Raw genomic sequence first — 17,832 nt, 5'->3', positions numbered from 1 at the left:
GAGTTCCCAACCCTAAACGCCTTTTGAATATTCTCATATAAACATAAACTTGGGCTGCTTCTCTCAGGCTTCTGCATAGCCTTACCGGCGCATCTTTTATTCATCCCTATTCCCGTCCCGACCCTTATGGAGAAGATACATTTTTCAAAGTCCTGGGCTCCATGATGAGAGTATGAACTTGGCATGCTCCTCTAATAAATTCCTCAATACATTTATAATATAACTTTTTAATTTGGCAGACCACAATATTCTGTGGTCATTCTTACAGCACAACTGCAGACTGTTGGATCACTAATCCCTTGTCAAAGCCTCCCTAGCCAGCAAGACGATAATCAACTTGTGGCCACTACCTTCCAGAGCCCCTACAGACAGATCCATTACCATCCCAAAATGCTCTGAAGAAAAATTGCATGATAATGCAAGTATGTAACCCTCTCTTTATCAAACTTTGATTGCGCCGGCTGATCTTCTGGACACCTACTATTAATGATTGTCAGGTTAAAGTTGTCAAGCAGGATCCCTAGATGTCTACCGCCCACCTCCACTCTCTGACCCCCCCACACTTGGCTGGGGATATTCAGTGCGCTTTCGTTAGCGCTATGAGTGCCCTTCCTCATCTGCCTTGAGGATATTTTGACATTTAAACCCCCCACCAAAAGAATAGGCACCAATGGGAAGCTCTTTGGATCATTTCAAATAAGCGGGCCAGCTTCTTGAATTGAGTCTCCTTGCTCAGATTCGGGGGAAGGAATGTGTTAATAAGTATCAGGTCCAAACCCCCAAGTGTGCCCCCCTCGGTAACAAAAAAGATTATGGCGGTGATTCTAACCGCGGCGGGCGGCGGTCGCCGCCCGCCATGCGGTTACCGCCAAATGACCGCACCGAGGTCACAAGACCGCGGCGGCCATTCTGGCTTTCACGCTGTGCTGGCGGGCGACCGCCAAAAGGCCGCCCGCCAGCACAGCGGGAAAGACCCAGCAACGATGAAGCCGGCTCCAAATGGAGCCGGCGGAGTTGCTGGAGTGCGACGGGTGCAGTAGCACCCGTCGCATATTTCAGTGTCTGCTTGGCAGACACTGAAATTCTTTTTGGGGCCCTCTTACGGGGGCCCCTGCAGTGCCCATGCCATTGGCCAGGGGCCCCGCTGCACCCGCCACCGCCATCCTGTTCCTGGCGGGAGACCCGCCAGGAACAGGATGGCGGTAGGGGGTGTCAGAATCCCCATGGCGGCGGAGCGCGCTCCGCCGCCATGGAGGATTCTCAAGGGCAGCGGAAAGTCGGCGGTACACCGCCGACTTTCCGTTTCTGGCCGCGGCTGAACCGCCGCGGTCAGAATGCCCAGCGGTGCACCGCCAGCCTGTTGGCGGTGAACCGCGGTCATTCGCCCTGGCGGTTTTTACCGCCAGGGTTAGAATGACCCCCTATAAGCCTGACAATGATAAAACCAAAAAAGTTAGAGAGTCGTAAGAGATAACAGACACTCCTACACTGCACTCTGCAGCTAACAAGACTGCAACACCTCCCACCGGTCACTCAATGTGCCCCTTCACTGCCTTTGAACTGAAAACAACAAATTCAGACAACACCCATTACTCCTTTACCCAGGTTTCTTGGAGGGCCACAACCACAAATTTATTGTTCTTGATAACTGATTGAAGCACCTCAGAGTTCCTTCTTAGCCCCAGCAATGTTCCAGGACAAACCCCCAAGCTATCAGGTATTACAGCATAGGGGCTTTGCAACTCCCTTTTTAAATTAATTGCCCCAGCAATCCAATTCCAACTTGTTTTATTTTTCTCCACCAGCTCTACATAATCAGAAAGGTTTTATCTACCCTCAGCCATCTTCACAACAAATAGCTGCTCCCTCCCAAACCAGATAAGCTATTCTAGACCACAGGCGAAGACACAGGGGTTGGTAAATAAAAGGTAGAACAATTCCACTGGACCCCACAGCTTGAAACTGACAATAAAAGATGTGATGGAAGATCTTGCTGGTTTAAAGGCATACAATATACATCGAAGCCTGATCACCTGAGGTCATCCAACAATTTCATGACCTCTTTTGCCACAGCTCTGCAATGGAAATAAGCCTAAATGTACAGCCAGTCCACTAATGACCCCCCTCTATGAGGCTAGATGACCAAAGTGATATCTTTAGAGGAGATCTTCCACAACCGAGGGATGGAATGAAGGAGTGCTAAAACCGTAATCTGTTTAGAATCCCGTCTGCCTCCACATCAGCCATGATGTCTGCAAACTGAATGGCCCACACTGTATTATCATAGGGATTGACTTTTAAGTTCCTCTCCTAAAATATGTCCTCCTCAGGATGAACCTGTAGCCTCCCACTCTCCACAGGTGTTGCCCCCTCTGCCCATGGATCTGCACAACCCCTCTACCCAGCCTTACCGAAATTGAGTGCCACCACTCAGGAGGCCCCCACTGGGTGAAACCAATGTGGCGCCATCTGCCGGAGCCAAGGCCAGGGCACTCACTGGTACAGAGGGGAATTCAGCTTTGATGGACTTATCGCTGTCCTGCACTAGAAGAGACACAAGTGAAATAGCAACAACTGAGAATTTAACATTCCTAGGCCTTCTCTTAGATATCTTCTCACTTTTCCTTTTGTCTGATGGGAGGAGTTGCTTGATTTTTCAAAGGGGAATTGTGTTTTGGAGGTTTGTTTGTTTCTACATACTGAGGTAACCCCTTTCCTGGATGCTGACCAGGGTTTTAAATCAAAATTGATGAATTACTTCTGCTCCATTCATTAAAATAGAAAAAACTCCCCCTGCTTCCTGTGGAGCCTGGGGAAACCCCATGGGCCTTGGACAGTTGCCTACTGCCTCCTAGGCTCGTGGACCGGGCACAGAAAAAAGAACGTCAATATCACTTAGAACCAAAGATTGATCACATTCATTCTCCACACAAAAGAGACCCTCAGATCACCCGCCTGGGTGCACTTTCCCACCGTGACGGCAATGGAACCCATTACATTAGACTTAGTTTAACCCTACTAGAAGAAACTGGCAGACCCTTTAATATCACTGATAATATGTCTAACACATAGTTGGAGCTGTCAGTGTTCTTTTCTAGTAGGGGCAAGATAGATTTCCAAAATGTGTTCAAGGCTCTGCAGGGAATTAGAAAAGCTTGCATGGTTTTGGGAAATAGTCACCACAAATTGTTAATAAGCAGGCCATCAGTCCATCTATTTAGACATAGTAAAAATCAAGGCCGAGCAAGGCACACTGGAACCATGAAAGCTGCACTCAGACAAAGCTGGACCACTTCTGTGAAGACTGGGGAACACACTCAGCAGAGGCTGACTACAGCCACCATGCTCACCTCTGCGTTGTTACATTTTCCTCTACTAACCACTGCTGTATTTGCACCTTTTGTCTCCACCCCAATATTTCAAATTCCCAAATGGCAGGTGTGGGAGAAATACAACGGCTGCTGCAGAGAAATAAAGTCCCTCGACTTGCCCTGCTATGTAAAGGCTCCTATTTCTACAAGAAAGGATCCAGAGGCACTTTCAGCCTTTAAAGTGCCATTAATGCACCTTTAGCATATACTACAGAAGAATGTGCCACCTCTACCCTTACACTGTCCTACGCTGAGCCTAGAGGCACATGAGCATGCTCTCTTTAAAGGTCCTGGAAGGTCTTGGAGGGCCCTGGCGGTCCTGAGGATCCTAAAAGTCCTTGAGAAGAGAATATAATGCTTATGATTCTTGCAGAAATGATTGAAAGTCTTTAGGGCATTTGAAGTCTTTTTTCAGTCCTTAAAACTAGAGGCCAGATACCATCTTGGGTTCTGGGGGGAAAAGGGGGAGGGCCTGAAGCCGAAGCAAACTGCACCGGCCTACTGCCAGTCACTTCAACTCCCCTAGCTGGGTCCTCAGCTCTGATTCTACTCCCACATCCAGCTCCACTTACCACTCACTGCGCGGCCACCAGGATGCTGCGGAAAATCTCAGATTAAGGCCGCTTAATACCTAGTCCTCCCCAACCGCCTGCCCGCGAGAACTGTGGGGGCTCAGGATGCAAGGCATGGCAACAGGGATCACTGGCAGGGGTGTGGAGGGAGCGCTCCGAACTCTCTATTCTGTGCTCATTGTCTCATGTCCCACTCCACTCTGCTCCACCTCACGCAATCACAAACTGAACAACAAACCACATATAACCAATATACTGCTTCCTTGAGAACACCTCTGCTGAGGGAGGTTAGAGGCTGAGGTTTCACAGTGCTTAGGGAATTTAGCTCCAGGGTCGCAGCTACTTACAATTCCCATTTGGGCATATACAGTTACATATGAGCACTGTACCGTCTGCACTTTTTTGATTCACTTTTATTCACACATCTGATGTAAAGATGTTTTTTAATATATGAATGTTGCCAATATAAATGATGATTAATCACTTTGATGGGTCCAGCATATGTGTTATAACCATAAATATTGGTTCAGGGTGAAGTTTTTTCCTGAGTGTGGAATTTACTTGCATTAAATGTGGCATGCAAATAAGTCAGATAGAGTTTAGGACCTACAAACTGTGCAGCTGGTTGCCCTACAAAATAAGTCAGACGTGACAATTGTAGGATGAAAACTAGGTCAGGTCATGCCACTCCTTACAAAATCAGGAGCAGACACTAAATACCTGAAAAACTTTCAGCCTGTAACCACTCTTGGAAACAAAACCTTGAAAAGTGGTAACTGAAACAGTTCAAACAATACATAAATGAACATGATCTACTCAACAACCTCCAGTCAGGTTTTAGAACGGATACAGCACTGAAACAGCTATTCTCAATATAACAGACAATATCTTCAAGAAATAGATACAGGAAGTTCATGCTTGCTCATACAGCTCAACTCTTCCTCAGCATCTGACACAGTAAGCCACAAGGCACTACTAAACATGAAAAACAAACATGGGTATATGAGGCACACTTCTTAATTGGTTCAACTCAGACCTCAACAACGAATTCAATTAGTAATACTGAAAGATACATGCTCAGAATCTTCCCCCATACACACGGAAGCCCCCTAAGGCTTAGGCCCTTAGTTCAGCGCCACCTTTCTTGTGCCCCTTAGCACCCCCGTAACGCCACCATGTGTGCGCCCTATCCTGCAAAGCCCCTTGAGGCCTGTTGAAAACAATGGCATGTCCCTTTTAACGTCTGCTCTGAGCAGGCATTAAAAGTGCCAAAATAAATGATGCAAAGAAATCTTTTAAAGGAATTTCAAACTTGTGGAGTTGGGGAGAGCTAAGTCACAAGCGTCCTTATTGCGTGTTTATTCACGCCTCATTAGGGAATTGGTGGAACACTGTTAGCACTATGGGTGGCCAACCTGTGCAATTTATCTTTAGAGCAGGTTATGTTTTAAGGATAACAAAGGAACCATGGTTGAAATGTTGGCTAAGTTAATCTCTTTGGCCTTGCTGATTGTTCCCTTTGCCCAATGGGGTTCAATCAGGAATCCAGGTGATGAGTGAGTACGAGAGAGGTAGACTTGATGTCAATAACAAAAGACGTCTAAGAAAATTAATACAGAGGATAAAATATGATGTAGACCTATCGGAAGTGCTGCTAGCTTTCCACAAACTTGACCACCTGATTCTATTAATTTAAGATATTGTCATGATATCAGAAATAGCAATAAAGTGATGTTTAGCCAATTCAAGTATGAACTCAAATTACAAAACACTGGTCACAAAATACTGGCTACATATTGCAATCAGTGTTGTTGCAACCAGTTTGAAGTTTGTGAAAGGACATATTTAATAGTAGGTTTGTTCACAAAATTCCCATTCTGAATGGGTTGCAGTCTGTCCTACTTCACAACCAGTAATGAGTTAGGTCACAAATTGAGGCTTATTCTCAATGGATGCCATCACTGGGAGTGGGGCCAGGAGACCACCATCTCTATGATTGAGTTTAAATAAACTATACTTTTTTTAAAAAATGCAACCCGTTTTACTTGAATGAAAAGAGGCTGTGTTTAAAAAGAAATGATACTTTATTTATGAAGTTTATTTGAGAGTTGGCACTGGTACCCAGAACTACTGCCTGCTGCCCAACAAAGGGGAGGGTGTCCCTTGGGGTATCCTTCTCTTTTGCGAATGCTTTACCATCCTACCTCGAAAGTTTATAATTTGTCAGTGTTTTGTGACCAAATTACAGTCATAAAATGATCAATCATATAACAATTCATAATTTGGAAGAATCACTACAACAGTTCCCTTCCATTTGGGATCAGTAAAAGTTTTGGATTAGTACATAGTAAAAACCTATTTTGTGGTCACAGATACACCTGTTTTGCAAATTGCAGTGTTTGCGACCCACTAAAAGGTTTACACATCAGGCCCTATGTTCCATGAGGAAATGAGTATGTCAGTAGTAACATCCATAGCTTCATCAAATGGGTGTCTGTGGGGCTTGGTATTATTCCTATTATGTCTAATGTTTCCAACCAGCACATTTGTGAGAACCTGATGACCGCAAGTATGTCATTCTATAGGTATGCAAATCAGTGCTTTAAATGGGCCGGTACTGTCCGGTACTGCGTACCGGCACTTTTTTATTTTGAGAGGGAGAGTACCGGCATATCTCAGGAAAAACGTAATACTTTTAATTGGAGAGTACCGGCACTTCTCAGAAACAAGCAGGTACTCTGGTACAGAGTACCTGCACTTCTATTTTTCCATTTAAAGCACTGATGCAAATGATCCACAACTGTTTATCAGGCACCTGGGAGATCCTCGAAAGGAAATAGTTCCGGTATTATGAAATCTGTAGTGGGATGAAAGTAGCAACTTCAAAATTCTGGGCTATGGGATATTGTTGCTGATTGATGCAATAAGATCACAACCTGTGATGAGAGGCAGAAATGTGTGTTTAAGATGCTGACTTTGATGCACATGTGTTGGGAAATTCACAAAAATCAAGGGACAATACTTTTTCCTAATTCTCTTTTACATTTTTCATTCAGTATGAGAAGAAAGCTGCTAGGAGGGGTCTTGGATTTCAACTGGAGGAAATACATTTACGATAATAGGTTTGATTATATGGAATAGTCCGGGGTTTCTTAGATTTTTAACAATTGGTGCATTTAAAAAAATATCACCAAAAAAGTCATTGGTTAATGTGGGATGGATCATGCTGCAGTTTCACTTTGGAAATATTAAGAGCGTTGTGTATTAAGTGCCATGTGGACTTGAAATGTAATTTCATTCTGATGAGTATTTTTAATGCCAGCCCAAACATCCATAGACATATTTCCCATCTTCATGTTTTCAGAGGACTGTGATATATGCGATCCATGACCTGCAGATGAGAACAAATTTGACTCCATAAATAGCCACTGTTGCTCCAATATTAGGAAAAACGCGATTAGTGTACGTTGTCAGAGCTCTCCAAAGGCAAAATATTTCACCAGAATATCCACGCAAGGACAGCTGTGGAAAAACTAACCTGCAGTGAGTGAATAGTTTGCATTGGAAAATGGTTTCACCAGGGATTCTCATTTGAGTTTTCGTTCCGACATCATACGAAGTAAATATAGTTGACAGGGATATAGGTCAAGACATAGAGTTCAAACTATGTGCTCAGACATCACTAGTCCCACATAATAATGTACCTTATGAAAACAAATTAAAAATATGCAAGGTTCAGCACATCCGCCATAGGAAGGCGAGCTCATTTATTTTCTGCTCAATAACACTGCATGCTATGTATTTTTATTTACGCCAGTAGTACCTGCATGTACATCAAATCATATTCACTGTCATGACATGAATATTCACACAGATAAATTCACTACATTAACCTTTTAGAAAAAGAAAATATTTTAAAAGCAATGGCATGGTGTAAAATATCTGTCAATGTAACGTACAAATTACTGTGACAAAATTACGGCGAGCAGAATTTGCCCAACATTAAGATACTGCGGGATTTGTTGTGCCTCACTGCCATCAAGAAGGGGTGATCACCATTAAATTCGTCTTTGTGCATAAGAACTCTTTCTCTTGCCATGTCTGGCTCCTCGAGACCGTCTTCACTGATTTCAAGACTGGCTTCGTGGATGGCTTGAGACAAAGCCACTCCTTTGGTCTCAGTCATGCCAGAAAAATCAGCCACCTCTTCGTTGAAGATGTCACCTAGTCCCAGGGAGGTCAATAGTGATTTCAAGTCATACCTCCTAAACACTTTAAATTTGGGAAGAGACACATTCACTTTAGTGTTGGCCATCATGCTCGGATTAGTCCAGTGAACAAATTTCTCGTAGGTGAGCTCCTTTTCAAGCTGGTGGAAAATGATAAGATAAAAGATGTTAACCATCCAGAAAGCATCACAAGACTAAGGGCCTGATTACGACTTTGGTGGAGGGGATTACTCCGTCCCAAATGTGATGGATATCCCGCCCACCGAATTATGAGCCCATTATATCCTATGGAACTCATAATTCGTCGGGTGGGATATCCGTCACATTTGGGACGGAATAATCCCATCTGCCGAAGTCGTAATCAGGCCCTGAGTTTTCTAAAACTATCAATGACCATCGACTGGATTAACACATCAGTGGATTTCCTGACATTTTTCAAGTTCTACCCAATTCCACACATGTCATGGAATTACAGTGAAAGTCAGATGTAATACTTGGAGAGGCTCCAGTAAAATTGTACATCTCTCAGTAACTATCAACAATGTTTCCAGCACCATATCGTTGCCAGAGTATGAGTGCAGTAATGGACATTGTAAACGATTTTCCATTGGTCATTCCCACAGTCAGTGCTGGAATTAGAAATAATTTACTCTGGGAGTGCATGAACGGAGATGAGGCAACAGAAAGGCAGTAGTAGCCAAAAGCGATGGAGTCATAAAAAGGAAAGTCTGACAGTTCTCTTATACACGGATTTTGGTCACAACCGCTGCATTTTAAAATATCTCATAGGGTTAGTACATCTACTGGAGAGATCTTTGTGTGCCCAGCAAATCTTAGGAGATAATAGTAATGGTCGGATAACTCAGGTGGCTGATGCAGATGCTGGAGAGATCTTTGTTTTCTCTAGTCACGGATTTGCCACATAAAGTAGCATAGAGGGTTATTGTGCTTCTTGAAAAGGATACTGTGTATCATGTTGGTCACAGATTTTTATTTTATGGTGATAGGTAAGTGGGTTAGAGTTTTCAACACAGAGATCCTTTTGTAACTTGCAGTTCATAAAGTGTAATCCCAATATAGCTCAGTGGCCCATGAACCAGCATCAAAGAGCTGCATGCAAACTGCAAGGCATGGGTTTAGAATGTTATTGTATTTTTCTCAGTCTGTTGTTATTCTAAGATTTCTAAAAATATTATTTTCTGTGGTAATTCTTGTTAGGATAGAACACCTCAAGCACTACTTCACTCTTTTAAATTCTGCCATTTGTGTTTTCCCCAAACATGAAATCTTAACATATAAAGTCTACCAGTAAAAATAATGTGACTCGGACACCTGGTAACGCTCATTGTTTTATGTAACACATCTTTTACTTTGATTTTCATGTTTGGTTTATTGTCAATAAATAATTGCCTCTGTTTAAAGTGCACTGACAACCTTAACTGTTGGGCCTTTCCCTCCAGTGCTGAGCCCTTTCTTGGCTATTTCTTGGCATTAGTGTTTTTCCTCAAATGTATCCACTCCAAATTTGTGTCCATTTTTTAACAACATCCTGAGTAATCTAAAGGTGCCCAGCATTTGTGGATTCCTCTGGAGGCGACTTAGAAAATAGGTAACATAGCTACATTTTGAGTTTTTTGGGATAAATAGGAAAAAAATGCTCCGGTTAAAAGTATCTTTTTTTTTTCCTAAGAAGGGTATCAATAAACAAATTGCTGTGCTAAAGTCCCCATCTTTGTAGCTTTCAGGAACACACAGAACTAATTATAAAAATTGAATGGCCTCATTTACAAGCCCTTTGTGCTATCGCTGCATAATTATTATTTTTTTACGCAGCTGTGACACTACTGCTCCAGATTAATAAACTGATGCATTGGGCCCAGTGCGTCAGTTTGTAAAGTCTTGCATCACATTATACCTGTGCCAGGTATAATGTATGCAGAGTAGGCATTTCCAGGCCAAAAGCAATGCAGAACTGCTGCAGCGTAATTTACAAAAATTCACTATATCATTCTGCGACTTCACAGCAGCAGAAATTAACTCAGAACAAGGGCAAAATTGACTCAGACTGTTTTTCAATGAGAGCCTCCTCACATTACTGGAGTAGCAACATTTGTACACTGCTACTCCAGTAATGCATGAGTTTAAGGTAAACAGATGCATCAGAATTTCTGACGCATCTGTGAAAGTGTGTGCCATGAAGCTCAGTATCGTAAATACAGTGCATCCATGGCGATGTTAGAGGATCTTAAGGATGTGTAAGAAATCTGACACATCAATGCAGATGTGTCAGATTCTTATAAATGAGGCCCTACGTTTTTTTTATCCCACTTTTGTCATTTTTTTAAGAGATAGCCCATTTTTCCTTTTTTTTGTGCTCTCCACCCACTTCCTGTTTGTGGTGGAAACCAGTATAAAAGCCATGGGTGATGAGGGAAAGCTATAGATTTCTGGAAAGTAGACAAAATTCCAACGCAAGGGCTCATATGTGTAGATCCCTCAAGGTTTTCCAAAAGAAACTAACCACTGAAATAAAGAAATATGGAAAATGAGCAGAAAAAAACTGTAATTGTTTACAATGTTTTTATCTGTAACTTTTGAAAACGGTATCCAGTTTACAAAAGTAATGTGCTATTATGTCCACTAGATCCTTCTGGTTGCGGGAATATATAAGATTTGTAGGTTCAGCAAGAACTCAAATTAACCAGAGCTAACAACTGAGTTCCACCATACAATGTTTTTCATTCCGTACCGAACATAGACCAATTCACATGGTGAAATATTTAGTGTGAAAAATAGGAATCAAGGAAACCTATGTATTTCTGAAAAGGGCACAAGACGTGGGGTTTAAGAACAGTGGTTTGGACATCTCTGAATTTGTGGGTATGCATACTAGCATATGATTTAGAGGGCATTTCTCAAAATGTCTCCTTTCTTACATGCTGTCTTACATATGAAAGGCACAAATGCATTGTAATCCAATTGATAATAAAAAATGTTCTATAATTCTGTGCTTCCACATAGCTTCCAATAAAAATGGTACCTCGCTTGTTTGGTTGGGCCTAGTGACTGTGACAAGCAATGGGCAAAAACACAACATGGACATATCTCAGGTAGTGGCACCCAGGAACCAAGCAAACTTGCATATTTCTGAAAACTGGACACCTGGGGAATCCAAGGCGGGGTGACTTGCATGGCTCTCACTAATTTTTTTTACACATAATCCCTTGCAAATCACAAACCTTGACAAAAAACACTTTTGTGTCACATTTCTGTGATTGAAAGTTCTGCAGTCTGTGGGTAGATGCACATTTCCTTCTAGCCAGCATTTCCCCAAGTCTTCCTATATAAATGTACCTCAGTTGCGTGTGTAGGCTTAGTGCCCCTGACAGGAAAAGGCCCAAAACACAACATGGATACATCACAATTTTTCACTCAGTCACACCCAGAAAACCTAGCAAACCTATGCATCTAAAGGACTACGTTGATAGATAACCAATAGAGGTAGCTGGGGTATTCGGGACCATATTGTGGTTCCAATCATGCATTTGTGATAACTAGACAACCAGGGGATTCCATAGTGGTGTGCCTTGCATAGATCCCATGAGATTTTCTTACACACAATGCTCTGTAAGCATCAAACTTTGCCGGAAAACAAGCATTTTCCACAAATGTCTATGATGGAAACTTCCAGAATCTGCAGAAATCGAGATAATTTCTACCATCCAGCGTTACCCCACTTTGCAAGGGGACTCCCATTGACCTTGGTTTGATTTTTTCCTGTTGTAGGCTCTAGGCCCATGTACAAAAGTGGTGCAGCGTTTTTGTCAGCACAAGTGAAGCAAAGAATGCCCTTGGTGTTTAGTGAGCTTTCTGAAACTCCGGGGGCAAAATGGGGGTAATCACTCCATCTGTCCCCACAGGGGAACATAAATAACGTATGCTCTGTTTTGGGGTTGGGACAAGGCAATGCCTTTAGAGGGCAGCCCCCACACCTATATTTCTTTTTAAAAATAAAGCTTTCCCTGGTGCCTAGTGGGTTTCTGCTCCCATGGGTGACAGATTGGGGTAATTATCCCCATCCACCCCCCCGGGTGGCAGAAAAACTGACACCCCATTTTGGTCGGGTGTGATGCAGGCATGGCCATGTCCATGGTGAGCATCCCCCACCCCTATATTTGAAAAAAATGCATTCCCTGGCATCTTGTGGGCTTTGATGCCCGTGGGGGATAATTTTGCCCAATCTCCCCCTGGGGGCAGAAAGACTGATGTCCCATTTACATAGGGTGGGGGCATGCCCATGGTGGGGAGCCCCCACTACCAAATTAAAACAATTCCTTTCCCTGGAGTCTAGTGGGCTTTCTCTCCCCCAACCTGTCAGGGGCAGATCAGTGGTAATTACACCCATCCTCCCCTGCAGAAACACTGACGCCTCTTTTAGTTGGAATGAGGGATTGACCTTTTTGCATAAAACTATCATTTGAAGGTATTTCTTCTTTGTATGTGCGCTCAAAATGCAGCACATATGGAAATAGGAAATGGCTAGGAAAAATAAAGATATTTCTCTTTACTACACAACCCTCGAGTAGGTACAGCATTTTTGCACAAATATGTGTTTAAAATGATTTTTAAATATGTGTTTACAGCAAAATCTAAGTGTGTACATTCATGGAACAACTCCCTGACACAAGATAATACAAGGCAGCGGTATGTGCTGCTTGGCATTACCTTTTCTATACAAAGTCATGCAATGCCATGAAAAACATCATTTGCATGGCTTTGTAAATCACAAAAGGGATTTGCTACTTGGCTGAGCTAAACAAGCGACGCAACCCTGATGCAAAATCTCAGTGACTTGGTCGGAGGCAGGTTTAAGCCGTCCTTGGTTTGTCCATCAAGCGCCAGGAAGTTTATTGAAATTCCTTCAGGGTTAAAATAGAGCGGGAGCTTGCAGTACAATGAAGGAACAGGACCAGAAAATTATTTCGGTGGCGTTCGGGACTAAATGCAAAAAGACAGTAGTCTCATCCAGGGTAAACAGGCTCAAAAATAATTGAATGGCACAACTGCTGTAAAAAACTACGGGCGTATGGTGGCAACGTGGCAGGGTCGTCAATAGAAGTAAGTGGGAGATGAAACCATCACCATAAATGGGCACTACTCATAAATTTGTTTAGTATTGTTGCTTTGGTCCGGTATCTTTTCGTACTCAAAACCTATAAATATTACTCTCCATGCATTTAATTTGCATTTCCTCATTTGTGGCATAGTTTCTTAAACAGCTTCATTAGTCATTTTACTTTATAATGGTTACACCCCATATGTTGATCCGAAGAATAGTAGGTGTCCCAAAGATCGAAAGAGGAACCCCTGGGGCACTTGAAGGCCCATTTTCCACAGATTTTTTATTTTTCGCCTTCCTTCAGCTACCCCAATATTCTACAGTGGATTTTTGCTATTGTGGTATCCCTGCTTAGTTGTTGACTGAAATACATTTTGTGTTGGTAGTGTTTTGTGTGATTTATTGTATTTTGAAAGGGTTTTGGGGGGCATCTGACAGGAGGAAGGTCTGCCCCCCTGGTTTATTGGGGGAATGGTGACGTCATTTCGGATATTTTTTTGGGGCTGGTAGCCCAATTATATATAGGGCCATTTTAGGTCCCCATTCTCTTTCCCTTTTGTTCGCATTAGCCAGAGGCTAGTTATTTTCTTTGGCCCACTCCCTATTCCCTCTGTTCTTTATCGTTCATGGGGTATCTCTTTTTATTTTTTAGGCAGTTGCCTCGCTTTAGTTGGTCTCAAGGTGGGCAGGGAATGGGATGTACTATGGGGCATATTTATACTCCGTTTGCGCCAAATTTGCGTCGTTTTTTTCGACGCAAATTCGGCGCAAAATTAACGCCATATTTATACTTTGGCGTTAGACGCGTCTAGCGCCAAAGTAGGAGTAAAGAGCGTCATTTTTTTGCGTGAACGCCTTCCTTGCGTTAATGAGATGCAAGGTAGGCGTTCCCGTCCAAAAAAATGACTGCGACGCAAATGCGTCTTATTTATACTCCCCGGCAAAAATCACGCCCGGGAGTGGGCGGGTCAAAAAAACCAGCATTTGCGCCGCTTTTTAACGCCTGGGTCAGGGCAGGCGTTAAGGGACCTGTGGGCTCAAAATGAGCCCACAGCTGCCCTCCCATGCCCCCAGTGACCCCCCCTGCCACCCTTGCCCACCCCAGGAGGACACCCAAGGATGGAGGGACCCACCCCAGGGACATTCAGGTAAGTTCAGGTAAGTATAAAAAATTGTATTTTTATATTTATTTTTTGGCATAGGGGGGCCTGATTTGTGCCCCCCTTCATGCCACAATGCCCAATGACCATGCCCAGGGGACAGAAGTCCCCTGGGCATGGCCATTGGGCAAGGGGGCATGACTCCTGTCTTTACTAAGACAGGAGTCATGTAAATGGCGTCTGGGCGTCGTTAAAAATGGCGCAAATCGGGTGGAGGCGATTTTTTAGCGTCAACCTGACTTGCACCATTTTTAAGACGCCCTAACGCCATTTTTCCCTACGCCGGCGCTGCCTGGTGTACGTGGTTTTTTTCCACGCACACCAGGCAGCGCCGGTCTGCTTGCGCCGGCTAACGCCATTCAATAAATACGGCGCCCGCATGGCGCTTCAGAATGGTGTTAGCCGGCGCAAATTTTTTTTACGCTAAACTGCGTTAGCGCAGTTTAGCGTCAAAAAGTATAAATACGGGCCTATATGTTTTCCACTTGATTCAGGTGCGTGCGGTTGGACGTCTAGTTGACACGATTCTAAAGCAAGGTTTTTGTTGCTATACGTGAAAAGAAATATTGAGTGGTGTCAACAAAAGTTAAGCTGGGTAAACAAGGAATTAAAAGTGACACTGAAGGAATGTAGATAGGTATACATGTAGGTTATGTGACAGAAGATCTGAAAGTTAAAATCTTCAAGGCATAGTAGAATTTAAGAAGTGTAAGAAGTTTGAAGATAATGGCAGTAAAAGGGTGCAGATGGGTACTTTAGGGTGGGTGATCAGTGAATGTAGGGGTTTGTGTATAGTGATGTATAATTTTGTAAAGGCAAATGCCTATGGTTTTATTTGTGACGCACAACTAGTATCAATAAAGTCTCCTTTTCTACACCAAAATAGTCTGTGTTTTTGTGCTGCCCCCTTTCACCCAGTCTTAGATGGGGGGAAAGTATTGATACTTACTTGCTCTAAACCAGTGGAATCATCTTCAATGTCTTGCGGTAGCAGGATTATCATGCTCATGGCTTTGTTCTCGCAAGGAAGATCCAGTACAAGTGTCTTCAGTTCTTTTACGTAGCCCATGAAACAGCGGGCTTCGAGTTGCATCATTTGAACAGGCTTGCTCTCAGTCTGGAAAAAAATGAAATGTGCAGTATTCTTAATTCAACTCTCCGGATCAATCACTCTTCTTATTTTTCCTTTCTGCATTCACCTATTTCTTAAGCTGGAAAAAGATGAGCTGGTGAGTCCGGCCAGAAAAATAATATTGTCCAATGTACCAATAAACAGCTAATCAGCACTATTACACAGGTCTCACACAATAAATGTAAATCAGAGGTCATCCTTTCAACAGGAGAAGTTCATGTAACCTTTTCTTAAATGTAATAAAGCAAACTACAAGTGGACTCTGCACCGATGGTAAAACATTGAAATCAAATTAATCTTACTGAGTAGCACAAGACCATCTTACCATCTCAGAAAAGGCTCCTTGCTTCAAAAGATATGTGCTGGTTAAGACTTTGGGATCAAAACGTATCCATACATATCCAGCCACACAATTGCATACTGACATTTTGAGTTGTTTGGGCCCTGTACGAGTTATAGGTCAGTGTGGTTCTGTGGCAGCAAAGTGAAAACAAAATTGATTCAACGTGACACAAAATCTCAATTAAATTAAAAGAAACTTTATTCAGAGGCAGTAGTCTCCATAAAAGTGACATACAATAAAAATCATACAATATAAAAACAAAGATAAATCAGAGCGAAGCAAATATTATATTGATAAAAACAATGATGTTAGAAAGGGCCCCTTTTGACATGGTTAGCCCCCATTTTTTTGCCTTTTATTTGATGTGGTTTCAAAGTTGTTAGTGCCCAGAGCTCCTGCTAACAAGATTCCCTGAGCCTGATCTCTTTCCCAAAACTGTTGTGATGCATTGGCACAATTGGAAACAGCTTTAGGTCACACTACCAGTCCCTAGTAAATAGCACTAAGGTACTCAGGGCATGAAGTACCAAGGGTAGGCTCCTGAGGGCAGCAGAACAGCTTGTGCCACCGTAAGAGGCCATGCATCTACATGCACCCAGCACTACCATTGCAGGCTGGGTGTCCTGTTGCAATCCTAAATTGCAAAACTGACATGGCACACAGCCTGTGTGCCCTGTCCACTACACACCTCATGCAATATAGGTAAGTCACCCCTCTGGCAAGCCTTTCAGCCCTAAGGCAGGGTGCACCTTTATGCATGTGTGGGCATAGATGCATGAGTAATATGCCCCTACTGTGTCCTTGCCAAACCTGGAGTATAGTAAGTGAACAAAGCAGCCGTTTTACATGCAGGTGCTGGACACTGCTCAGTACAAGTTTCGCTGTCACCTGATGCCCACTTTGGTATCAAACAACTCAGAATGATGAATCCAAACTGGTGCCAGTGTTGGAGTTATTGCAAAATGTACCCAAGGGCACCTCAAAGGTTCCCCCTGCAAAATCTAACTACCCTGGCATGGTTGCTAGCCAGTCACAACAAGCCTGACACCACCAGACAGGATTCTGGAACCCAGAGGTGAGAGCATGCACTCTCTGGGTCCACAGAACAAAGCCCTTCCTGGACAGAAATGTTATACCTCCTCCCCAAGGAATGTGCACAGCCCTGGCTAAGAGATTTAAAGGGCTTACCACCCTTGACACTCAACCCCCAGCCCTGCTGCTTGCAGTGTGTCTTGCTTTGTTGATACTGTGAGTACAATAAATGGTTTGCCCCTCTCCAAGATTGACCTCACTGCTCGACCAAGCTACCATAAAAATGAGAGAATTAGGTGGTCTAGTTGTTAACCCTGTAAACCAACATGAGGTTGCCTGGACTCTCTGCACAGTGTGCCAGGTTTTGCACACTACATATAGAGCAAACCTCCTACATTAAAATAGCAACACTAAAAAATAATTGTACTATGGCCCTTACAGCAGATCTCAGAAAGGGCCCAGTATGCAAAATTACTTCATTGTCACTTCACTTCATAGCTGTAGCCAAAAATTGAAAGCTAATCTACAGTGCCTAATATATATATATATATATATATATATATATATATATATATATATATATATATATATATATATATTTATATATATATATACATATATATATATATATATATATATATATATATATATATATATATATATATATATATATATATATATATATATATATTCACTTAAAAAACAAAGGTTACAGGGACATTATAGTTAGGTTCATATTTCACTCATAGAAAACATTGAAATTCAACAGTTCCAGTTACCTGAATTAACTATAACTTATGCACCCACAATGCACTAATTATGACCTCTCACATTACATCACTCATGACATGGTCAGTGACATCACTGATGGCAT

At 42.7% G+C, this 17,832-nt stretch overlaps 1 protein-coding gene across 3 annotated transcripts in view; it reads right to left on the bottom strand.

Annotated features, from left to right (window-relative positions):
• Positions 1–7,672: 7,672 nt before the first annotated feature.
• SERPINB5 (serpin family B member 5) overlaps positions 7,673–17,832 on the bottom strand; it is a 143,979-nt gene continuing 133,819 nt past the window's right edge. For all 3 annotated transcript variants that reach the window (XM_069218796.1, XM_069218794.1, XM_069218795.1), the window contains 2 exons: positions 15,401–15,568; positions 7,673–8,312 (listed from right to left, as the gene is read on the bottom strand). In XM_069218796.1, coding sequence (XP_069074897.1) covers positions 7,920–8,312; positions 15,401–15,568 — 561 coding nt within the window. In that variant the 3' untranslated portion in view covers positions 7,673–7,919. The remainder of the gene's footprint in view (positions 8,313–15,400; positions 15,569–17,832) is intronic.

This window comes from Pleurodeles waltl, chromosome 2_1 (genome assembly GCF_031143425.1).
Source record: "Pleurodeles waltl isolate 20211129_DDA chromosome 2_1, aPleWal1.hap1.20221129, whole genome shotgun sequence".
Lineage (NCBI taxonomy): Eukaryota > Metazoa > Chordata > Amphibia > Caudata > Salamandridae > Pleurodeles > Pleurodeles waltl.
Note: the sequence above shows the minus strand (reverse complement) of the source record. Positions and strands in the feature narration are given on the sequence as shown.